The sequence below is a fragment of the Acinonyx jubatus genome, chromosome A3 (genome assembly GCF_027475565.1).
Source record: "Acinonyx jubatus isolate Ajub_Pintada_27869175 chromosome A3, VMU_Ajub_asm_v1.0, whole genome shotgun sequence".
Lineage (NCBI taxonomy): Eukaryota > Metazoa > Chordata > Mammalia > Carnivora > Felidae > Acinonyx > Acinonyx jubatus.
The window spans coordinates 96,407,487-96,432,977 of NC_069388.1; the positions used below are offsets into that span (position 1 = coordinate 96,407,487).

The 25,491-nt window shown below is 37.3% G+C and overlaps 1 protein-coding gene and 1 long non-coding RNA gene across 2 annotated transcripts in view; both read right to left on the bottom strand.

Annotated features, from left to right (window-relative positions):
• Positions 1 to 1,514: 1,514 nt before the first annotated feature.
• On the bottom strand, positions 1,515 to 2,317 carry LOC128311367 (small nuclear ribonucleoprotein F-like). Its single transcript, XM_053201370.1, has one exon. The coding sequence runs from the start codon at positions 2,065 to 2,067 to the stop codon at positions 1,687 to 1,689; it is 381 nt and encodes a 126-aa protein (XP_053057345.1). The 5' UTR covers positions 2,068 to 2,317; the 3' UTR covers positions 1,515 to 1,686.
• A 7,028-nt stretch (positions 2,318 to 9,345) lies between these two features.
• The window catches only part of LOC113603294 (uncharacterized), a 30,637-nt gene continuing 14,491 nt past the window's right edge, over positions 9,346 to 25,491 (bottom strand). Inside the window, exons 2-3 of the long non-coding RNA XR_003424875.2 lie at positions 19,399 to 19,519; positions 9,346 to 9,466 (exon numbers count right to left, since the gene is read on the bottom strand). This is a non-coding gene — a long non-coding RNA (uncharacterized LOC113603294). The remainder of the gene's footprint in view (positions 9,467 to 19,398; positions 19,520 to 25,491) is intronic.

The following is a 25,491-nucleotide window of genomic DNA, read 5'->3' on the forward strand; positions in this document are numbered from 1 at the left end:
CCTTATATATTAAGTTTTTGGTTTGTTTGTTTATAGCTGCTATTCGTAATGTAATGCACATTATACATTGTCCTCACATCATCCTTGAAAAAAAAAACACAAAGCAGGTAGAAATTTATGATACAGAAGTTGTAATTAACTCACCGAACCTATAGGCCCTGCATATATTCCCTTTGATCTTTAGACTTGCAAGTTGATAACCAAAGGTCATTCATTCCTTCTTTGGTGCTGAAGTATATTCTGAGTTTAAAGATCAGAGCTTACTCACATGGAAGAAAATGAGCCAAATATTGGAGAATACAAAGTAAATACGTATCTGTAGCCTAAGTATAATTTTCATATACCAGTGCAATTTCCCATAATGAAATGATCTTTTCCCTTTTTTTGCAACACTTGGAGCAATCACCTTCACTAGTAGTTGTTGGGTGGAAGACCGTGTATCATTGGAGCAGTTAATAGATGCAATGAAAAATAGATTTGACCTATTTTTCTCAATGAAACTAAATGGAGATACTAAAAGTGCTGAACTAATCAAATAATTGTTTTAGAACTCTTGAGGAAGTCGGTAATTTATTTATTTTTATAGTCAGGACTAGACTAGTATGAGATTTGTTTTACAGTATTAAGCATATTGATGTATTAAATTTCTGTAGTAAGACATAGTCGATGTAAGAATATCAAGGATCATATAAGAAATCATGTTTCAGAATTATATTTATCTTTCAATTTTTATTGGCTACTTCTTATGTTATTAGTCATCACCCATATCAAAGTTTGTCGCTTTCTCCTTTGGATCATTGCTAATTGATATTTCTTGTCTCCCTTTCATTTAGTTGGGACAATGTAGTGTGTCCTATTAACAAAATGTTCCTCTAGAATGAAGTGATTAAAAGCAGGCCTATCTTCTCCTCTCGAAAGGCTATATGTATAGTATTAAGGGAAAGAACTGAAGACACTAGAAGCTACTACATGAAAGGATATTAGTTTCTGAATGACCCATAACAGATTTCAATCTGATTAAAAAATACACCTTTATTAACTGAGCCACTGACATTTTGGGGAATGCTTATTTCAGCAGTTTCCATGATTTACATAAACTAATGCAGCTTTTCACTTGTCACCATTAGATTAGAAATTGAGTAACCACCAACCATACTCATTTTGAGATGTGTATGAGATTTACCTGGAAAACTTCTTTTAAAATGAATATCTGGCCCAGTCAATTTAGGTTGATGGTGAGAGCAGAGCAGGCATGTGTACATCTCAAAAAAATTACATATAATTCTGATGTTCACTTTTGGTTAAGAATCACTCTCTAAGATTCTCATCTTATGAGAAGTATATTATCCTTCACATAAATCAGTCCATTCAAGTTCATTACACATGTATCTATATCACTGCCAGATTTGGAGATTTGGTATTTTCACAATTTAAAATAATTATGACTGGTATCTTCCAGCTCAAAATTCTGAATAACTTATTCTGTGAGTACAAAATGCATAGGATCTATCAAAAGAAACTTCTGAGTAGATAGTTTAGACAAAAGGCAGATCTAAGCTATCATGGTCACGTGGCTGATACTTTGCTGAAAATTACTCAGTTTCCCAAGATGTGATTTAGACTTACATATCTTGCATTTACTTTCAGGAAATATCTTGCATTGATGTCCAAAGGGGAAAAAAAAACCTATTTATCGTCTAGAAATATGTATTTAAAAAAAAAAAATTCCCACAAAAGCTGCAATTCTCGCATTTCCCCATCTTCTTCCTCTTCTTCAACACCCCTGATATGAAGGACATTATTACACCCTGTTATAACTTGACTGAAATGTCCAGACGATGATCCATCTATGTATTTTTCTGCATTTGCGAGCTCCATGTTCATATAGCCGTCTGCAGATACCAGGTGGTCTTTGTACTCCATTCTGGACTTGAGTTTTGTCATTACTGGCTTTCCTGTTAATCCTTTCAGGAAGGTTTTGGGATTTAGGGGCAAACTCATGGCGACTACAATCAAATGCTGCAGGCTACTTGCCACAAGCTGAACTGCTTGCTGTCTGTCCCTCATGACTGGAGTAGTTACAGCAGGCACATTTGCTTTCACTTTCTTAATTTCTACAAAAAAAAATAATAAATTCAAACATGTTTGGTATGATTTAACAGAAGGCAGTTTTCTTTATTTAAAAAAATTTTAATGTTTATTTAGTTTTGGTGGGGAGGGGCAGAGAGAGAGACACAGAATCCAAAGCAGGCTCCAGGCTCCAGGCTGTCAGCACAGAGCCCAAAACCAGGCTCAAACTCAGGAACCACGAGATCATTACCTGAGCTGAAGTCATACGCTTAACCGACCAAGTCACCCAGGTGCCCCCTAATTTATTTTTTAATATTTATTTATTTTTAAAAGAGAAAAAGAGTGTGTACATGTGAGTGCATCTACTCTCAGTGCAGAGCCTGATGTGGGGCTCAAAGTCACACACTGTGAGATCATGACCTGAGCTAAAGTCAGTTACTTAACTGACTGAGCCACCAAGGTGCTCCCAGAAGACAGTTTTCTTAATCTCACATTTCATCTCAGAAACTGAGTATATTTGTTGGGGACATAAGAAGACTTGAGTGACAAAACTATATAAAACATCTCAGATGGGTCAGCAATACCCAAGGTATTCAAGAAATACCTAGATAATATACACAGACATGCAGATACATAATCCCAGAGTGTGAGCTGCTTACTAAATAATGAGAAACATTCTTTATTCATTTGCTTATTTATTCATAACTCAACAAATATCTGTTGGGAAATCCTTCAATCCTATGTTTGAAGCCTACACACTGAAAATGAAAATGACTATGGTATCTTTCTTTTATAATAAAACAGAGTTCACAGTGTCTTTACCATCTGCTTTCAGAGAATAAGCATTATTTTCACTGTAAGCTCAGTGGTCTAGCTTCAGGTTTGGAGGAAACAAGTCATGGATTCTGAACCACATTGGCGATAGTCCCTCAGACAGCAAGGCAGGATCTCAAGCTAAGACAAGTTGAACAAGAACTAAAATGCTTATCCAAATAATGTTTTTTTCTGTTATTGGTATTATGGTTTTATTTTACAAGTAATAAAAAGAAAACCCAGCATTAGAAAAGAAACAAAGAATTTGGAAACAAATAGAATTTGGGGTTAATTTGTGTGGGTAGTTTACTAAGTGACTCTAGCTTTGTGGGTTGAAGTGCTGTGAAACAAGTTTCAATCAAACTACAGTTTGGAGGCAAAAGGAAAATAGGATGAAATGAAGGAGACTTTTTTAGGAAAATAGGATGAAATGAAGGAGACTTTTTAATTTATTTTACTTTATTTTTGTTTTTATGTTATTTTATATTTTTAAGAGTAACATTATTAATGAGTTTCAGATTAGTTTTATTTAAAGACATATTAAGCCTAAGGTTATTTCATTGATGAACTTTTCATGTCAAAGTTATCAGTAGAAACTTCATATTTTCAGAGTGTAGGACAGAGGATAAAAGGCTTTTAGACTATGACATATGTCAACAGTATATCCTGAACAGTGTGGTGGGTTCTTCACCTAACTGTATACAAAATCAGTAGGTTTGTGTCAAGTTAATTATGTTAAGTAAAAGCTTGAGCATTAATGACATACTACTTTACATATTTTGGGACTAGTCTGGAACATGGTCATTGACTCCACCTGCTTTTTCTCACAGTCTTTGTTTCTGTCAGTTTATCAGGCCAGAATATGTGATGTCCTATGACATGAGATTAAATGGGATAATTCATGTAGAAACACTCTGAAAGTTGTAGACTATTAGTCTATCTACTGCATTATTCATGAATAAGTGCGATGTTTCAGACCAGACAAGCTGTGTAACAGATCACATTGTTATTTTGTTGGCAATAGGAATGAATCCCTGCCTAATATTCTTCACCACAAGTTGCCATAGGAATCTATAGTTTGAAGTTAGATATTATCCCTAAAGGGAAAACAAGTGTCCTATTTGAAAATGGCATGCTCTTGGGGAAGCTAACATACCAGGTTATGGTCATTTTCATATTAGTAAAGCAGCATATTTTTCTTTCATTTTGATATTTTTCTTTGATAGCAAAACACTGAAAAAGGGTAGATCTTGTAGGAAAAAAATTGAGTAAGAAGGCATAGCAGAACGGATTTCTCTAGGGAAAAAAGGATAATGTCCAGGACAGCAGGAGGAAATTGGAATGAGTGAGTGCTGATCAAGGAGTCCAGAGAATCCCGTTTGCATCTTGGCTTTGTTATTGCCTGTTTTCATGACCTTGGACATCTGCAATTTATTCTAAATGTTTATATTTTAATGGCAATATTGTGAAAGTTTTAAAATTCTAAGTAGTTGATATGTGAGAACATTTTAGAAAGCATTTGCCTCTGTGCAAAAGATATGATCATAAATAGATTGAGGCTTAAGTATTTCCCCTAAGCTTTCCGCTACACATCTATTAGCCTGAATAGTATATGGATCTTTATATATTTATTTTGTCTTTTAAAAAATTTATTATTCATTCTAAATTCTAAAGCAAAATTTATACCAAGCTTATTATTAACATTTCATTGCTTTTATGTTAAATGTAACCAAACTGTATTGAATGGTAGTAAAATCTTATTTTTCACGTAATTATTTAAAAAAGAGGACTCAAAGGAACCTCAGTAAACATTGTTTCCATGATTAAATGCACATGAGTAAGAAAAATATAAATTAGGTGACTTTAAAGAGAAATAGAATCATTGCAGACAAAACACTTTTTGGATGGGCAAAATGTGTAGAATTTAAGATGTAGATAATACTGGATTTATTTGGGTTAATCTGTGCTTTGCACACATTAATTTTTAGGGAGTATCTTCTATGTGTCTAAGGATTCATTGTTTAGATTTACTATGAATTATCTATCTCTATCCATTTAAATTATCTATTATACCCCAAGCCCTAATATATTTCTTAAAATCAATGATCTGCCTTCTTGAGCAAAGACACAGCCTACATGTCCTTCTACAAGGGCACCAAGTACTGTAGGTTTGACAATGAGCACCTGCGAGTGGAACTGGACTACCCCAAATCCACCCTGTGGGACTTCACAGGCTGCCAAGAGCATGTGGACACAGGACTCCAATGGCCCCACGTGGCCTGTCTGCCCTTCAACCCTGATGGGTGTGCAGAGCCCGGGGTGGGCAGTGAAAGTGAGAGGGCAGCGATGAGGGCCATGAGGCTGGCCCAGGTGGCAGAGAGGGGAACTTTGGGGAGGGGACAGATGAGGAAGGGGGCAGCTGAGTGTTGGTAACACACCTCCTGGTATGTACACACCTCCTGGAGCCCATACCTCCTGGCCTGCCTTATCCAGGACCAAAGGGGGTCTGTCAAGGCCCCTCCACCTAGGAGCCTCACTCCCACCAAGTCTGGGCTTCCAGCCCCCATCCACTACTCTCTGAGCTGTGATGCACTTGGGCATCTTTCCTGGGCCTCTTCCCACCCACCCTCACCCACACCACCACCCTCCGGGGTCTCAGAACCCCACCGGCCTCTGGCACCCACTGCCAGGGTCCCAGCTGCCCCAGGGAGACAGGGTGCTGACGGGTGCACCAGGCACCAGGCTCAGGGGTTCCTCCCCTCCATTCCCTGTCCCCCAGGGCACTGGGAGAGGGGACACTGTGGAGAAGGGCCAGCAGCTCATCCCCTCACGCAGACTGTGGAATGTGGCTGTGGAGCCCCCAAAGGAGCCCATTGTGGTCCTGGAGACTCCCCTTTTTCTTGGGTCAGCCCTAAAGGCAGAGCCACCTCTTCCTTCTTTTCCTTCCCAAAGCAGGCAGGCAGCAAGGCTGCTGTGGAAATGGTACTGTACAGCCGGCTCTGTCCCCTCTGCTTCCCCTCAGCCCAGGGCAAATGGGTCTGCCACCCAGATCCCCAAGGCCCCTGGAGGGAGAGGCTTCTCACAGGCTGTCTTCCTACCCCTCCATCCTCAGAACCAGAGAGTGAGTTAAGGGATGGGGCTTGGAGGTCCATCTCCACCCCCATACATTTCTTTCTGTAAAATAATCTGCACTGATTAAATTGTACAGCCAGCCAAAAAACAAACAAAACAAAACAAACAAAAAACAAAACAAACAATCTAGTAGTTGGAGACAGAAGACAAGCAGAATCGATTGGAAAATCAAATGCAGAATTGAGAGAAATTTGTGCTCTGTGCTCGAAAGCAACTTTTTCAGAAGCTCAAGAAGTTCAGCTTTGCTTTATGTGATGTATTTTTCTTCTCAAGACACTTCCTTGTCCTCTTATGTTCAACTACTCTCTTATATTTCAGTATTTCCAGTCTTGCCTTCATGGATTCTGTTTATAAAGCAAAGAGCAAGAGGTCAAAGGGAGGAATTCAAACTTTTGTTTGGTTTTATATCACTGGTTACCATGTTTACACATCCTACATTTTAGTGTCCTGGATACTATACTTTTTTTTTTCTTTTTGTTTGCCTGAACTACTTTACACCAGTGTGAATATAACCTCTGGGCTACAAAACCCCTGTTAAGAAGTCAGTTCACTAATACAGCATGCACTGAGAATCATGGGAAGAGGAAGTTCCTGTTGCCTATCTCCTCATAGTCTTAGTTTCTGAAGGGCTGTCAACAATATCTTCCACATACCTCAGTCATTTCTGCTATTGACCATGAATTCAGGTCTCCTGGTTAATCCTCACCTCATATGTTATAATTTGATAGATTTTTTAAAATTTTTTTTTATTTTTTTAGGATTTTAATTCCACTTAGCTAGGATTTCATAGAGACTTCACTAACAGTCCTTAAAAAGAAATATAGTCTCTGCAAAAATAATTGAGAAAAGTCTCTAATTTAGTCTTTACTAATTTAAAAACAGAGAAAGAGAAATCTTGAGTAAATATAAAAATATGATTTCCATAGTCACCACGTTATAATACTCAGATGTTCAGTTTTACAACAACAAAAAATTGCGAAGGATTAAAAGATACGGGAAAATACACCTCTTTCAAAGAATCAAAATAAGTTGACAAACTCTTTCCAAGTGAACTCAGACATCAAAATTACTGGAAAAAGACTTCAAAACAACTATCTTAAATATGCTTAAAGAGCAAAGTAACATAGACAAAGAACTACAGGAAATCAAGAAAACATTGTATGAACAAAATAGGGATGCTAATAAAGAGATGGAAATTATAAAGAAACAAAACAAAAATTCTGGAACTGAAAAGTGTAACGATTAAAATGAATTCATTTGGGAGTTCAACAACATCTATAAGCAGACAGAAGATAATAAATAAACTTGAAAATAGGATAACTGAAATTATCCATTGTGAGGAAAAGAAAGAAAAGAATAAATAAAAGTGGACCCCTGGGGGATACCATACAAATATATACATTATGCAAATCCCAGAATGGGAAGATAGGAAGGGGCAGAAGGAATATTTGAAAAAAATAGTGACCAAATCTTCCCAAATTTGGTGAAAGATACAAATCCACACATTCAAGTTCAATGAATAAACTCAAATAGATCCTTTCTGAACACATTATAATCAAATTGTTAACAGACAAAGACACAATCTTGGAAGCAACAAAACAAAATTGACTCATCACATATCAGGAATCCTCAATGAGATTAACAGCTTACTTCTTACTGAAAACCATATATATGAGAAGGCAATAAAAAGTCATATTCACAGTACTGACCAGAAGACTATTAACTAAGCAATTATATTCAGAAAAACTATTCATTAAAACAAAGGAGAGAAATTAAGACATTTCCAGATTATCAAAAACTGAGAATTTGTTGCTAGCTGACTTGTCCTGCAAAAAATACTAAAGGGAGGCTTTCAAGATGAAATCAAAGGACATTAAACAGTAATTTAAACCCACAAGACAAATAACCTGATAAATTTGAATACATAGTCAAATACGAAGATAGGATAAGGGTATCTTTTTTTGTGACTTTTCTTCTCTTATCTCAGTTAAAAGGCAGTTGCATAAAATATTACCAATTATGTTTCTAGGCTCATAATATGTAAAGATGAAATTAGTTTATTCATAATTTTACAAAGGGCAGTGAAAAATGTAGATATGTTAAAACTTTTGCATAATAAAGAATGTAAATTGATATTAATCCAAACTAGATTGTTATAATTTTATATGGGAAACCATGAAGTAAAATAATTTCTAAAATATTGCCAAAGCAACAAAAAGTAAATTCAAATAGTATGGTATGGAAAATCTGTTTATCACAAAAGAAAGCAGTCATGGAGCAATAAAGAAATGACAAAAGTGTATGGAAAAGAAATACCAAAATGCAGACATATATCCTATCATATCAGCAACTGCATTTAATGCAAATAGCCTAAACAATCTGATAAAAAATAATATTGGAAGAATGGATTTTAAAATATCATTTAATTATTCATTGTCCACAAGGAATGCATATTAGATATACAGACACAAATATGTGGAGTACAAAAGGACAGAAAAAGATTACCATACAAACCAAAAGTATCCTAATAACTGACAAAATAGACTGCAAGACAAAAATCATTACTAGAATTAATTTCAGTTATAAAAGGGCCAGAATATTAGGAGGACATAATTGCCAACACACATGCAGTTAAAAACAGAACCCTAAAATATATGGAGCAAAATTGACAGAATTAAGGGAAGTAATAGATAATTCAACAATAATAGTTGGACATTTTAATACTCCTCTTTATTTTTACCAGCTTTATTGAAATATAATCAACACATAAAAATAATGTGCATTAGGGTGTGTAATGTGACTTTTTGAAATATATGTAAATAGTGAAATGATTGCCACAATTAGCTAATGATTGCCATAGTTAATTAATGTATTAGCATAATAATATCACTTTACATTTTTGTGTGTCTGGTGAGCACACTTAATATCAACTCTCTCTCTCTCTCTCTCTCTCTCTCTCTCTCTGTCTTTTTGAGAGAGAGGGGTTCGATCTCAAGACCATGAAATCATGACTTGAGCCAAAATCAAGAGTTGGATGGTTAATTGACTGAGCCACCCAGGCACCAGGCACCCCTAAGGTCAACTCTTTTAGAAACTTTTAAGTATATAATACAATATTATTAACTACAGTGAACATGCTATAGGTTAGATCTCCAGAAGTTATTCATTCAACCTAACTGAAACTTTCTGATGTTTGACCAACATCCCTCCACTTCCCCCACCCCCCAACCCTGGCAAACACAATTAATTCTATTCTCTGCTTTCACAAATTCATCTTTTTTAGATGCCGCATATATAAGTGAGGTAATGCAGTATTTGTCATTTTGTAGCTTATTTCTCTTAGTATAATGACCTCCAGGTTCTTCCACGTTCTTGCAAATGACACATTTTCTATATCCATCCATCTACTGGCAGATAATTAGTTTCCATGTCTTGCCTATTGTGAATAATGCTGCAGTGAACACAGGTATGCAGATGTCTTGTTGAGAAGTGATTTAATTTCCTTTGCATGTATACCCAGAATTACTATAACATAAGGTATCTCTGTTTTTAATTCTCTGAGGAACCTCCATATTGGCTGACCTCATAATGGCTGAACCAATTTACATTATCAAAAATAGTGCACAAGGGTTTCCTTTTCTCCCCATTCTCACCAACACTTGTTATCTTTTATCTTTTTTTCTAAGTTTTTAAATGTTTATTTTTGAGAGAGAGAGAGAGAGAGAGAGAGAGAGAGAGAGAGAGAGAGAGGGAGGGGGAGGGGCAGAGAGGGAGAAACAGAATCGGAAGCAGGTTCCAGGCTCTGAGCTGTCATCAGACTCAACTCAGCGCAGGACTCAAACTCACAAGCTGTAAGATCATGACCTGAGCTGAAGTCAGACGCTTAACTGACTGAGCCACCCAGGTGCCCCTATCTTTTATCTTTTCAGTAATAGCCATTGAAACAAATGTGAGATGCTATCTTATTGAGGTTTTAATTTGCATTTCTCTAATGATCAGTGATGTTGAGTAACTTTACATATACCTGTTGAAGATTTGTATGTCTTCTTTTGAGAAATCTCTATTTAGATCCTGCACCATACTGTTGATTACTGTAGCTTTATAGTGTATTTTGAAGTCGGAAAATGTGATACATTCAGCTTTGTTGTTTTTGCTTAAGATTACTTTGACCATTTTAAATCTTTTCAGGTTCCATAGAAATTGTAGAATTGTTTTTGTTTGTTTTCTTTTTTCCATTTCTGCAAAGAATGCCATTGATTGGAATTATGATGGGCATTACATTGAATCTGTAGATACCTTTGGGTGATAAGGATATTTTAACAATATTAATTCTTAAAATCCATGAACATGGGATGTCTTTCCATCATCTGTGTGTCTTCTTTAATTTTCTTCCCGAATGTTTTACATTTTCAGTGTATAAATCTTTCATCTCTTTAAGTTTATTCCTAAGTATTTTATCTTTTTGTTGCTATTTTGAGTGGGATTGTTTTCTTAATTTCATTTTCAGATAGTTTGTTTATGTGTAGAAACACAAATGATTTATGTGACTTTGTATCCTGCACCTTTACTAAAGTCACTTTTTAGTTCTAAAACTTTTTGGTTGATCCTTTAGGGTATTCTACATATATCATCATGTCATCTGCAAACAAAGATAATTTCACTTCTTCCTTCTTTTTCTTCCAAGTCTAAGTTATACTTCCTCTTGCTTAACAATTCAGCATTTAAGTAATTTAAGTCATCAAGAGGAACCAGGATGCTCCTTCAAAATTTTGCGTAGATATTTTCTCAAATATTCAGGTTTTTTTTCCACTCACAAATTTAGCCTTCCAAAAAACACTAGAATACGGAAACAATTCATCCAAGATTTTTGCCAATTTATAATAAGGATGACTTCTTCTCCATTGTCTAATAACATATTTCTCATTTCCATTTAAGACTTGACCAGAATGACCTTTACTATCCATATTTCTACCAACATTCTGTTCAATTCTTAATTGGTTCTTTAAGAAGATTGAGACTTTCTCTGCATCTCCTCTTTTCTTTCTGAGATCCACCAGAATTGTCCTTAATGGTCCATTTACAGCAATGTAGGCTTTTTGTAGCATGCACCTCCAAAGTCTTTCAGCCTCTGTTTATTTCTTAGTTCCAAACCACTTCCACATTTTTAGGTATCTGTTATAGTAGCACCTGTATCTCTTGGCATCAATTTTCTGTCTCTGCTTTCTGCTAAAACAAAAATGCCATACACTGAGTTACTTGTAAACAATGAACATTTATTTCTCAGGTCTGGAGGCTGGGGAGTACAAAAACAAGGTACCAACAGATTCAGAGTCTTGTGAGAGTCAGCCTCCTGGTTCATAAACTGTTTACTATGACCTCACATGGCAGAAAGAACAAGAGAGCGCCCTGGGTTCTCTTTTTTAGGGGATCTAATCCCATTCATGAGGCCTCAACCCTCATGATCTAATTGCATCCCTAAGCCCCAACTTCCAAATACCATCACATTGGTTTCAACATATGACTTTGGGTGGTACACAGATATTCAGTCTGTAGCAGTTATTCAGGGTGGCTAATTCAGGGCATATTGAGACTTGGGGCAGTCTAAAAATTTAGATCTCTATTTCTTTCCATCTTAAAGTTTTTATTTCACAGTGCTTTCCAGTATCATTATTACTATAGGTTGTTCAGATTTATTTGATATATTACAGGAAAATCAAATTCTTATCAATGTCCAAATTAGTTTTCACAATTTATCTACAAATATCTTGCATTCACACTATGAATTATATACCCTATTATCACATAAGACAAAGCAAATTCTAATACTTGTGGTTAGAAGGCAATTACCTTTAGAAAGAAGAGAGGGTCCAGGTTTGGAGTAATTTGGAATAAGATGATAGCAGTGGTCATATGTGGATCTTGAGAAACTTAACAGAACACCACAGGGAAAGGGAAAGGGGAAAAATAGTTACAAACAGAGAGGGAGGAAACCATAAGAGACTCTTGAATACAGAGAACAAACTGAGGGGTGATGGGGGGGAAGGAGCAGGATAGAGGGGGAAATGGGTGATGGGCATTGAGAAAGGCACTTGTTGGGATGAGCACTGGGTGTTGTATGTAAGCAATGAACCATGGGAATCTACCCCAAAAACCAAGAGCACACTTTACACACTGTATGTTAGTCAATGTGACAATAAATTATATTTTAAAAAAAGAAAAGACGGTAGCAGTGGAAACAGAAGAAATAAGATATGCAATAGGACTTTGGAAGAAGTGAAAATGTAGTTTAGATAATGTATATACAGCAGAGAAAGGATCTGCTGCTCATGATCATTTTAGGCAGCTCCAGGGTCCACATAATGCTTTAAAGCATGTGACTTTCAGACAGCAGCTTGCTGTTTGAGGGAGAGACACTCTCTGGAGCAAAAATGATTGCAGAAGAGGGATACCTAGAAGAAGGGATGCTAGGGTGAGATACTTCCCACTTGATATCCCAGCAGATGTTTCAGAAACATAGTCCCTACAGAATTTTTACAGTCTCCCAAGTGTAGACTCATAACTATAGAAGAGAGGGTATTTGTTGTTATTTTAAAACATCCACTGCCTCCTTGGTTATAAAGTTCAAGCTGCAGTATGTATGTATGTATGTATGTATGTATGTATGTATGTATGTATGTATTATTTATTCATTTAAATCCAAGTTAGCATATAGTGCAACACTGATTCCAGGAGTAGATTCCAGGGATTCATCCCCTATGTATAACAATCAGTGCTCATCCCAACAAGTGTCTTCCTTAATACCCCTTACCCACTTAGCCCATCCCGCCTCCCACGACCCCTCCAGCAACCCTCTGTTTGTTCTTAATATTTAAGAGTCTCTTATGTTTTGTCCCCCTCCCTGTTTTTATATTATTTTTGCTTCCCTTACCTTATGTTCATCTGTTTTGTATCTTAAATTCCTCATATGAATGAAGTCACATACTGTTTGTCTTTCTCTGACTAATTTCACTTAGCATAATACCCTCTAGTTCCATCCATGTTCTTGCAAATGGCAAGATTTCATTCTTTTTGATTGCTGAGTAATACTCCATTGTATATATATACCAAATCTTTATCCATTCATCTGCTGATGGACATGTGGGCTCTTTCCATAATTTGGCCATTGTCGATAGCACTGCTTTAAACATTGGGGTGCATGTGCCCCTTCGAAACAGCATAGCTGTATCCATTGGATAAATACTTAGTAGTGCAATCGCTGGGTTGTAGGGTAGTTCTATTTTTAATTTTTTGAGGATCCTCCATAGTGTTTTCCAGATGGCTGCAACAGCCTGCATCCCACAAGCGGTGCAAAAGAGATCCTTTTTCTCCACATCCTTGCCAACATCTGTTATTGCCTGAGTTGTTAACTTTAGCCATTCTGACAGGTGTGAGGTGGTAGCTCATTGTGGTTTTGATTTGTATTTCCCTGATGATGAGTGATGCTGAGTGGTTTTTCCTGTTTCTGTTAGCCATCTGGGTGTCTTCTTCGTAGAAGTGTCTATTCATGTCTTTTGCCCATTTCTTCACTGGATTATTTGTTTTTTGGGTGTTGAGTTTGATAAGTTCTTTGTAGATTTTGGATACGAACCCTTTTTCTGATATATCGTTTGCAAATATCAACTCTCATCCCATTGGTTGCCTTTTAGTTTTGTTGATTGTTTCCTTCTCTGTGTGGAAGCTTTTTATTTTGATGAGGTCCCAATGGTTCGTTTTTGTTTTTGTTTCCCTTGCCTCTGGAGACATGTTGAGTAAGAAGTTGCTGCGGCCAAGGTCAAAGAGGTTTTTGCCTGCTTTCTCCTTGAGGATTTTGATGGCTTCCTGTCTTAAGTTTAGGTCTTTCATCCATTTTGAGTTTATTTTTGTGTATGGTGTAAGAAAATGGTCCATGTTCATTTTTTTGCATGTCAATGTCCAGTTTTTCCAGCGCCATTTGCTGAAGACACCTGTCTTTATTCTTTGGATATTCTTTCCTGTTTTGTCAAAGATTAGTTGGCCATACGTTTGTGGGTCCATTTCTGGGTTCTCTGTTCTGTTCCATTTTTCTGAATGTCTATTTTGTGCCAGTACCATACTGTCCTGATTACAGCTTTATAATACATCTTGACGTCTGGGATTATGATGCCTCCAGCTTTGGTTTTCTTTTTCAGGATTGCTTTGGCTATTAGGGGTCTTTTCTGGTTCCATACAAATTTTAGGATTGTTTGTTCTAGACCTGTGAAGAATGCTGGTGTTGTTGTTGATAGGGATTGCATTAATTTGTAGATTGCTTTGGGTATTGTCGACATGTTAATGTTTGTTCTTCCAATCCAGGAGCATGGAATCGTTTTCGTGTGTGTGTGTGTGTGTGTGTGTGTGTGTGTGTGTGTGTGTGTGTGTTCTTCAATTTCTTTCATAAACTTTCGATAGTTTTCAGTGTATAGATTATTCACCTCTTTGGTTAGGTTCACTCCTAGGTATTTTATGGATTTTGGTGCAACTGTAAATGGGGTAGATTCCCTGATTTCTCTTTCTGTGGCTTCATTATTGGTGTATAGAAATGCAACCAACTTCTGTGCATTGACTTTATATCTATCTTGTGACTTTGCTGAATTCCTGGATCACTTCTGGCATTTTTTTGTGGAATCTTTTGGATTTTTCATATAGAGTATTATGCCATCTGTAAAGTGTGAAAGTTTGAATTCCTCCTGTCTGATTTGGATTCCTTTTATTCCTTTGTGTTGCCTGACTGCTGAGGCTAAGACTTCCAATTTTATATTGAATTGCAGTGATGAGAGTGGATATCCCTGTCATGTTCCTGACCTAACGGGGGAAAGCTCTCAACTTTTCCCCATTGAGATGATATTAGCTGTGGGTCTTTCATATATGGTTTTTTATGATCTTGAGATATGATCCTTCTGTCCCTACTTTCTTGAGGGTTTTTATCAAGAAAGAATGTTGTATTTTGTCAAATGATTTCTCTGCATCTATTGAGAGGATCATGTGGTTCTTGTCCTTTCTTTTATTGATGTGTGATGTATCATGTTGATTGTTTTGCAGATATTGAACCAGCCCTATATCCCAGATATAATGTTTTTCAGATATTGAACCAACCCTGCATCCCAGGTATAAATCCCACTTGGTTGTGGTGAATAATTCTTTTAATGTATTGTTAGCTCTGGTTGGCTACTATCTTGTTGAGGATTTTTGCATCCATATTCATCAGGGAGATTGGTCTGTAGTTCTCCCTTTTAGTGGGGGTCTTTGTCTGGGTTTGGAATTAAGGTAATGCTGGCTTCATAATATGAATTTGGAAGTTTTCCTTCCATTTCTACTTTTTGGAACAGCTTCAGAAGAATAGGTGTTAACTCTTCTTTAAATGTTTGGTAGAATTCTCCTGTAAAGTCATCTGGCCCTGGACTCTTGTTTTTGGGGAGATTTTTGATTACTAAATTTGATTTATTTACTGGTTATGGGTCTGTTCAAATTTTCTATTTCTTCTTGTTTCAGTTTTGGTAGTTTATATGTTTCTAGGAAATTGTCCATTTCTTCCAGATTGCCCATTTTATTGGCATATAGTTGCTCATAATATCCTCTTATTATTGTTTGTATTTCTGCTGTCTTGTTTGTTATCTCTCCTCTTGCATGGTTGGTTTTATTTATTTGGGTCCTTTCCTTTTTCTTTTTGATAAAACTGGCTAGAGGTTTATCAGTTTTGTTAATTCTTTCAAAGCCTGGGTTCATTGATCTGTTTTATTATTTTTTTGTTTGGTTTGGGTGGTTTGGTTTGGTTTTGATAGCATTGATTTCTGCTCTAATCTTTATTATTTCCTATATTCTGCTGGTTTTTGTTTTTATTTGCTGTTCTTTTTCTAGCTCTTTAAGGTGTAAGGTTAGGTTGTGTATCTGAGACCTTTTTTCCTTCTTAGGAAGGCTGGGATTGCTATATACTTCCCTCTTATGACTGCCTTTGCTGTGTCCCAGAGGTTTTGGGTTGTGTTTTTATCACTTTATTGGGCTTCCATGTACTTTTAAATTTCCTCTTCAACTTTTTGGTTAGCCCATTCATTCTTTAGTAGGATGTTTTTTAGTCTCCAAGTATTTGTTATCCTTCTAATTTTTTTCCTGTGGTTGATTTCAAATGTTGTAGCATTGTGGTCTGAAAGTGTGCACAGTGTGATCTGGATCTTTTTGTATTTGTTGAGGGCTGATTTATGTCCCAGTATGTGATCTATTCTGTAGAACGTTCCATGTGCACTTGAGAAGAATGTGTATTCTGCTGCTTTAGGATGAAATGTTCTATATATATCTGTTAAGTCCATTATGTCCAGTGTGTCATTCAAAGCCATTGTTTCCTTATTGATTTTTTGTTTAGATGATCTGTCCATTCCTGTAAGTGGGGTGTTGAAGTCCTCTACCATTATGATATTATCAATGAGTTTCTTTATGTTTGTGATTAATTGATTTATATATTTGGGTGTTTCACGTTTGGAGCATAAAGGTTTACAATTGTTAGGTCTTCTTGGTGGATAGACCCCTTAATTATTATATAATGCCCTTCTCCATCTCTTGTTACAGTCTTTATTTTAAAGTCTAGATTGTCTGACAAAAGTATGGCTACTCCAACTTTCTTTTGTTGACAATTAGAATGATGGTTCTCCATCCCCTTACTACAATCTGATGGTGTCTTTAGATCTAAAATGGGTCCCTTGTAAACAGCATATAGATGGATCTTGTTTTCTTATCCATTCTGTTACCCTGTGTCTTTTGATTGGAGCATTTAGTCCATTGACATTTAGAGTGAGTACTGAAAGATAGGAATTTATTGCCATTGTGTCGCCTGTAGAATTGGAGTTTCTGGTTGAATTCTTTGGTCCTTTCTAGTCTTTGTTGCTTTGTTGTTTTTGTTTTGTTTTGTTTTGTTCTGTTTATATTTTTTGTTTGTTTTTTTGTCTTTTCTCCCCTCAGAGTGTCCCCCTTAAAATTTCTTGCAGGGCTGGTTTAGTGGTCACTCACTCCTTCAGTTTTTGTTTGTCTGGGAAACTTTTTATCTCTCCTTCTATTTTGAATGACAGTCTTATTGGATAAAGAATTTTTGGCTGCATGGTTTTCTGATTCAGCACATCAGATATATTCTGTCACTCCTTTCTGGCCTGCCAAGTTTCTGTGGATAGGTCTGTTGTGAACCTGATCTGTTGTCCCTTGTAAGTTAAGGACTTTTTTTCCCTTGCTGCTTTCATGATTCTTTCCTCACCTGAGTATTTTGTGAATTTGACTATGATATGCCTTATTGATGGGTGGTTTTTGTTGAATCTAATGGGAGTTCTCTGTGCTTCCTGGGTTTTGATGTCTGTGCCTTTCCCCAGGTTAGGGAAGTTTTCCTCTGATTTGCTCACATAAAACTTTTATCCCTATGTGTCTCTCTTCATCTTCTGGGACCCCTATGATTCTGATGTTATTCCTCTTTAATGAGTCATTAAGTTCTCTAATTCTTATATAATGTTCTTTTGCTTTAGTCTCCCTCTTTTTTAATGCTTCATTATTCTCCTTAAGTTTGTCCTCTATATCGATGATGCACTGCTCTGCCTCATCCATCCTTGCCGCCATGGTATCCATTTGAGATTAAAGCTCAGTTATAGCATTTTTTATTTCATCCTGACTAGCTTTTACTTCTTTTATCTCTGCAGAAAGGGATTCTAATCTATTTTCAATGCCAGCTAATATTCTTATTATCATGATTCTAAATCCTAGTTCAGACATCTTGCTTGTATCTGTGTTGATTAAGTCCCTGCCTGTCATTTCTTCCTGTTCTTTCTTTTGGGGTCACTTCCTTCATTTCATCATTTTGGAGGAAGAAAAATAATAAGGTAAAAAAATAAAATTTAAAAAATTTAAAACAACACAAAAAATCAAATAAAAGATGCTAGATCTTAGGTGTGTTTTGGTCTGGTTATTAAAAGAAGCTTGATAGAATAAAGAAAAAAAGGAAAAGAAAAGAAAAAAAGGGAGAAAAAAGGAAAACATTTGAGAATTTGAAAAAACAAATACAATAAAATAGAATGAACTGTGATGATGAAAGTAAAATAAAGTTTAAAAATTTACAAAAAAGTGAAAAATATAGTAGAAAAAATTAAAGGAGAATCTTTTTATACAAAAACAGAAAATAAAAATAAAAATTTTGTCTTTCTGTATTCAAGAATAAAGAAAGAAAAAGGAAAAATAATTGAATAGATGGACCATTGCACAGAATGAAATATGATTTAAATTACCTCCAGTTTCCCCTAGAAGGCAAACTAGGAAGCACTTTATAAGCCATAAACTAAGCTGATGGAGAGACTTTTGGTGTTCTTCAAGAGCACAGTTAGCCCAGTTGGGCGGGCTTAATGTAATGGCTCCTTTCTCCACTAGATGGTGCTGCTTAGCTTACTGGGGTGGATTGCTGTGGCACTTGTAGGTGTGTAAGCACATGCGCGGGAGGGGTAAAAATGGCATCACCCAGCTGCCTAGTCTCCACTGTTGGAACTATGTACTCTCCCCGTCTGGCAGTCAAGAACCCCTCCTTTGTCTCTGGCCTCTGTCCACTCCCCGCTTCTTCACTGTCCGGGACCAAGCCATCAGTCTGCCAGGTGCAACCTGTCTCCAGAGTTTTATCTCAGATGGGGCTGTGTTTCGCAACTCCTCACTTCTGAGGGACTGCAGCCTTGACCTGTTCAGACCCTCTGGGGGAGGGTCTAGCCAAGAAATGCCAGCCCGCCCCCAGGAATCTTCATGTGACTGTGGTGCTGCCAATGTGTAGAGACTGCAGCCTGGTGCCAGCCTGCGTGAAAACGTTCTTGGGATCGTGTAGCATCAGCATTTCAGAGACTATGGCAAATCACAACACACATCTGGCACCAGGTTTCACTACCAGTGTCCTTGTTCCAATACCAGCGAATGTTGCTGATCTCTACCGTCTGCTGGGACCCATGCCTTTGGTGAGGCCACACAAATTCTACCAAATGTCCTCCCAGCAGAGGAACCGCCACTCCTCATGTGGCCCACTGACCCCTTGGACCTTGCTTTCTGCTCCTGGAGATTCACCCTTCCTATCAGAGCACTGCCAGGTATTGAGCTGCATAGTTTCAGACTCTGTGATCCCTCTGTTTATAGAGTCTTAATGGAATTTAAACCCTCTGCTTTCTCCCTTCTTCCTTTTTTGTTCAGTCCCTTGCAGCTGTTTCCGCTCTTCTTTTTTCTCTCCAGCTGCTCTTGGGCGAGGGGTGCTTTTCCCATATTCTTCCCTGTCTCTGTCCTCTCTTGGCAAGCAAAAACAGCTCCCTGCCCTCCACGGCTTCTCTCTCCCCCAGTTCACCTCTCCATGCTGTGTACCTGCCGAGTTCTTTGGTTCAGGTTGTGCAGATTGTTGTGTTAATCCTCAAATCCGTTTTGTAGGTGTGCAAGGTGGCTTGGGGTTGATCTCAAGCTGCAGTTCTCTCATGGTAATATAGGCCTGGCATGGGAGGAGGAATGGAAAGTGAGTAAGAATTAAACAAGACACAGTCCCCAGTATCAAAATGCTTACTGTCTAGAGGGTGTAACAGTAAGTCATCATGATGAAGCAGGATAACTATTATAATGGAGGTGCTTCCAAGGGCAAGGGGAGCATGCACTGGGGAAGTCAGCCTGACTGAATCAGTTGAGAACAAGGACAGCGTGTAGGTGATGTTATCTAGTGAGCAACAAAAGCTCTGTCAAATCTCCATGACCTGATAAAAAAGAACCTGTTCAGCAGCTATAGATGGGAAAGGTAGAGTTGGTAGCAGGGAGACTCTCTGACAAAGTCTGGTCTGTTGGGTATTGATGCCAAGAGTCTTTGGACTAATCTTTTTTTAGAATACCATATAATAAACTTATAAGAATAAGATTTTATTAAACTTGACAACAATTATTTTATTAATCCACCAATACATGCACTTGTTTTTTTTAACCAATTAAGAAAAAAATATTGATTTCTTTGGATATACCAAAGTATTATCAAGGTTCTACAAATATTTAAAACTCCTCTCCTTTTAAAGCCTGTCATTATTGCCTAAATGTAGTGATTTATTTGAAAATGATGAAATACTTATAACAAATAATTTCATAGACGGCTAATGCGCGAACTCTTCCTATGAGATGCTAAAAGTCAAATTCCTTTGTTCATATTGTTAAAAAATCACTGATGCAACAAACCTTATAGGCTATAGAAAAGCAAAACTGAGACCCAGAGAGGGAGAGTGACTTGGTAAAGGTCATAATGCTAATTGGCAGACATGACATTTAGAGTTTAAGGTTGACTTCACTGAGCCTTTTTTTGAGGAAATGGATTTTTGCAGAAATCAAACAAGTAATGTGACAGCATAGAGATTTTGCTGGTGGTGAAAAAGGGCTTCAGACAGGAGAGTGGGAGAGGTAGTGAAAGAAGCTGCAGAGACAAGAACAGGTGGTCTGTGTGATGTGCCTATTAGAGGTTATTTATAACCTCCTCTGTCAGCCAATGAAGTAGGATGGCATAGTGCTTAAACAGACAGATGCTGGAGTTGCCTAGCCTCTTACTATTTATGTGACCTTCATCTATGCACCTAAACTCTCTGTGGCTCAGATATCCCATCTGAAAACTGAGAACAATAAATGATCTCTTAAATCACTGTGCAGTTACAGTATGTTAATTTTAGATGAAGTGCATGGCATATTGTAATCCCCAAGTTAAGATTACTCTCAGTAATTGTGGCAGTGGCCTCCAGGAGGACTGTGTGTGTCCTGATCTTTCTGGTTCAGTGGAGAATTAAGAATTATTGATGAGGAAAGCTTGAATGAGGAGGATCTCAGAGATGAAGTGTGCCACATGTAAACTTGGGATTCTGAGGGGAAAGAAAGTTGTGGAGTACATGCTCCTCTGTGTCACTAGGAGATCAATTGCATACACATGAGTGGATATAATAATACAATCTGGGGAAGTATTTGTAGCGTAAGTGGAAGAAAGATGAAAAACACAGTGTCCTTGTTTTCTGTGGTATAATTGTGAAACTCTAAAATACCAGTCCTGCTAATATTTATTATAAATATATTAGAGATTATTTCGTCGAGCAGACTCACTTTACAGATACAGAGCTCAATATTCAGGAAAGTAGTTTTATCAATATCACATCTTACTTAACTCCTAGAAGAATTGGAAGAGTGTGCTCAGCACTTGGCTCCCAGTCTAGTGAACTCATAGAAATACAGCTGGCCCTATCTAACTAGCATTGGCAGTATTAGTTTATTTTCATTTATGTTGATTTCCTTTCTCCTTGCTAACCCCATCCTGACCCAACAGTCTGAATTTCTTTTTTAGAGAATGGACCAAACTAGGAGGTATCAGAAGTTGGTAACTAGACAGTATCTATGGACAGGACAATAGCCAAGAATCCCTGGAGTTGAGCCTTCTACATGGAGCAGCAGGTTCATCAGGCAAACGGGATGCCAGCACAGCCACTGGAGCCCAACCTGAGACTAGCAAATAGAGTTTGTGCTACAGCATGATATTATAGAGATCTAAGCAGAAGCACAGCCTTAGAAGAATTGTTGTACTGGATTATGAATAAATAATGAGAGGGTTACCCCTTCTTAAAACAGCACAACTGTAGAAAGTTGTGGGAATAAGAAATAAAATAAGAACCCAGTAATTAGTAACGGGCCATAAATAACAGTAGAACCAGCTAACAGGGTCAACTAATGCTGAGCCTCAAGACCCAGCATTGGGCCCTTTACATTTCTCCTTATTTTAAGGATAGGTTGCTAAACCCAGGGAATATAGGAAATGGCAGTGGGTGATGGGCCCTCAGCAATGTCAGTTTAAGTGTGGGCAGAGTCAGGAGTATATGGGCAGAGTCAGGAGAGCCATTAAAGCTGTAATGCACCTCTGGTTGGATGTCCTATGAGTTTATGATCTTGAGTGCAAGTTAGTTCAGTGATTTACAAACTGAGTTGCATACCTGTAGAGTTTCTTGGAAATACTCGTGGTCCTAAGGCAAAAGGGTCAAACACTTGGAAATCTCATTTTTCATTCCTCTGTTATATGTTTTATAGAGTTTTATATAAATTTTATTTAAGGGCTAATAGCACTGCCAAATATAATAATCAAATTATAAAACTGTTAGTGAATATCTTGACTTCCGTCTTCCCTATCATATCTTTCCTGTCCCGAGTTATGCTTTTTTCAGGGCTTATTTAAAAACTGGTAAATTTTATAAATTTACTTGATCTCAAATGTTCTTAAGTGATAATAGCTTAATTCATTCATTTATTCATCCATAATGTGTCTAATAATCCTTTCAGCAACCACTGAGGAGATATAAAGCACATAAGAGTAACAATCCTGTGTGGAAATTGGCGTGCAAAAGAACAGTATAGCATTGTATAAAAAGAGACAGGAATTCTATGGAGGAGCAGGCTTGCTCGTGGGGAGTTGATGCTAGGGGACAGTCAGGAACTTCCTGGAGTATATACATTGTGAGGAGAGCATGTTTGTATTAATCACACAATAAGTAACTTAGGATCTTAGAGAAAAACATGTTCAAGGGCACATTGGGGTTAAAAAAAATCAGTAACTGAATGTCTTGTGCTGGTTACTACATTTACTCTGAAACTATGTTCCTCATCATGACTGGGAAGCTAGGTTTTGAGAATGTGCAGGTAACAATAGTCTTTCTGGTGGGCTAGTGGGGAAGCTGTCTTGGGTATGACCATTCCCACTAGTCTACCTCCCTTGTCTGTGTTACAGCTAGCCCCAGAAAGTACAACATCTTGGCTCTTGTACCAGTGGAGTTTTCCTGATTTTTCTTAAACACATAAACTACCACTTAATGTTATTTTTAAAAAAACAATTTTTTTAGAACTGTATAAGCCCAAGTGAACATGAATATTCTGGAAAAAGGCCTTGGACTATAATCCTTTAACAATAGATCAAGTAAATTGTTATAATCACAGATATTGTGCAGTTGGTACCATCACATGGACAGCTCCAGAGGGCATCATTTACAGTATTTTCACAGCAGTATTCTTGGGCCCCAGCTTCAGAAAGGACTCATCTGACAGGCGAATTAATACCTCGTACCATTCACAATGGGAGATTGTATGACATTTTGTTTTTAAAAAGTAGCAAGAATGTTCATGAAAAGTCTGATTTGGGAAGGGATGAATTCATTTATAGACATACAAAAAAGACAGAGGAAGCTTTAAAGTAGAAACTTCCAAGAAGAAGAACAGAATGGAACATACTAAGATAAAAATGAATTTTAAGAAATAAAAATGCAGAGCTGTTTTGTGGCTTGAGATGCCATCTCATCACAAACAAGGAAAATAATCCAGAAGGTGCGTGCCCCTCCTTTATGCTTTTCTTTCCCGTGGGAGCCCACTTAACATTTGTTAGATTATCAGGGATGAGCTTCACTTACACACCTGCATAGCAACTTGTATTACTGATGAAACCCATGAGCAAAAGTCTCTCAGTGGGAAGAACAAGAGGAGTCAGCAGTGATAATTAAAGAGCAAGAATGGAAGAAGTATGCACCTGTGATTTATGACTCAGTGGCTTTGGAGTAGATTGTTTTCTGAATGTTGTTTTGTTTCTGTGTTTTGGTTAGTTGCTACTTTTTTTTTAATCTCCCCTGTAGTTTGAATCTTATTCATGATATTTGTAATGCCTTTTGGTCTGTGATTGCTTAGCTCAAAGAGTTAAAGCAAGGATAGAATCCTAATGGGACCAATTTAATGTGGTTAGGCTTCTGTGAAATAGACTCTGTTAATTATACCACTCCCTTGGTCCCTGGTCTCCTAAACAGTGTAACATGGTCAGGAGGAGATGGGTCTAGGTGATGAATTAAAAATCAGAACAAAAATGTCACATGAACCAGAAAACATGCACTAAAATAGCTTCTCTCCCCCCCCCCTTTCAGAAACAAATGGGTTTAGGAAAGACATTACCTATAGCAGCAATGCAGTGAATATTGTTAGCCCACTCTGATACTGAAAAGAGGCAATAAATGTCCAACAGAAGTCTACTGAAACTGCCTTTGCTATGTTCTCAACTATCTTATGCTTCTTTAGTGTCAGGTCATGGGAATAAAGGTGCAGCACAGGGAACATAGTCAATGATACTGTAATAGTACTGTATGGTGACAGATGGTAACTATACTTGTAGTGAACATAGCATAACATAGAGAGGTTGAGTCAGTATGTCGTACACCTGAAACTAATGTAACATTGTATATCAACTATACTCAAATAAAAAATTAAAATTAAATTTAAAAAATTAACATTGTCCTGGCTACCACCAGAGAGTATATTTTGATTTTATCCTCAGAGACTTCAATCGGATCATAGAAAAAGAAACAAAAAACAGCAACAACTTGAAAACTCAAAACAACACGTACTATGAAACTACACAACGTAAACAGGTCACAAAAGTGAATTAGGAATCAAAATAACATCAGACTCCCAACTATCAATACCTCACAATAGAGCAATGCCTTCTACATTCTGAGAGAAAATTATTTTGAACTTTAAATTCTATATCCAGCTAGGCGTGCCTGGGTGGCTCAGTCAGTTGGACATCCAACTTCGGCTGAGGTCATGATCTCTTGGTTCCTAAGTTTGAGCCCCGTGTCAGGCTCTGTGCTGACAGCCCAGAGCCTGGAGCTTGTTTCAGATTCTGTGTCTCCCTCCCCTCTCATTCTCTCTCTCTCTCTCTCTCTCTCTCTCTCTCTCTCTCTCTCTCTCTCTCTCTCTGTCTCTCTGTCTCTCTCAATAATAAATAAACATTAAAAGCAATTTAAATTCTATATACAGTTAAACTGTCAAATAGGAGGGGAAGAAAGGCATGAATATACATGCATATTCTAAAAAAGAAGAAAAAAATCTTCTTGAAACTTATCTTAGGAAAGTAAGAAGGTAGGGTGTAGTCCTTAAAAATCAAAGAAATAAACCACTCACAAAGAGCTCGTGTTGTATGCAAAACAGGGAACTGGAGATAGAAGTGAAGTGTGTAGACTTCACATGTCCACAGCTCTGCAGCTGGTCAAGAGAACAGTCCATCCAAAATGGTACCAGAGAACTTAGGCTCCATCCCCAAACAGTAACAAAAAGGGGATGATTAACTCTCATGTGTTTGCTTTTATGGATAGTAGATTAAGACTCCTGTCAAAAAATTTATGCCTGTAATAGTGATAAGCATATAAAAATCTTTTTTTTTTAATGTTTTATTTATTTTTGAGAGAGAGACAGAGTGCAAGTGGGGGAGGAGCAGAGAGAAAGGGAGACAGAATCTGAAACAGGCTCCAGGCTTTGAGCTGTCAGCACAGAGCCGATGCAGGGCTCGAACTCGGGAATGGCGAGATCATGATCTGAGGTGAAGTCGGATGCTTAAACGACTGAGCCATCCAGGCACCCCTAGATATCTTATAA

Coding starts and splice junctions, on each gene's coding strand:
- LOC128311367 (XM_053201370.1), bottom strand. CDS start 2,067: ATGAGGGACAGACAGCAAGCAGTTCAGCTTGTGGCAAGTAGCCTGCAG.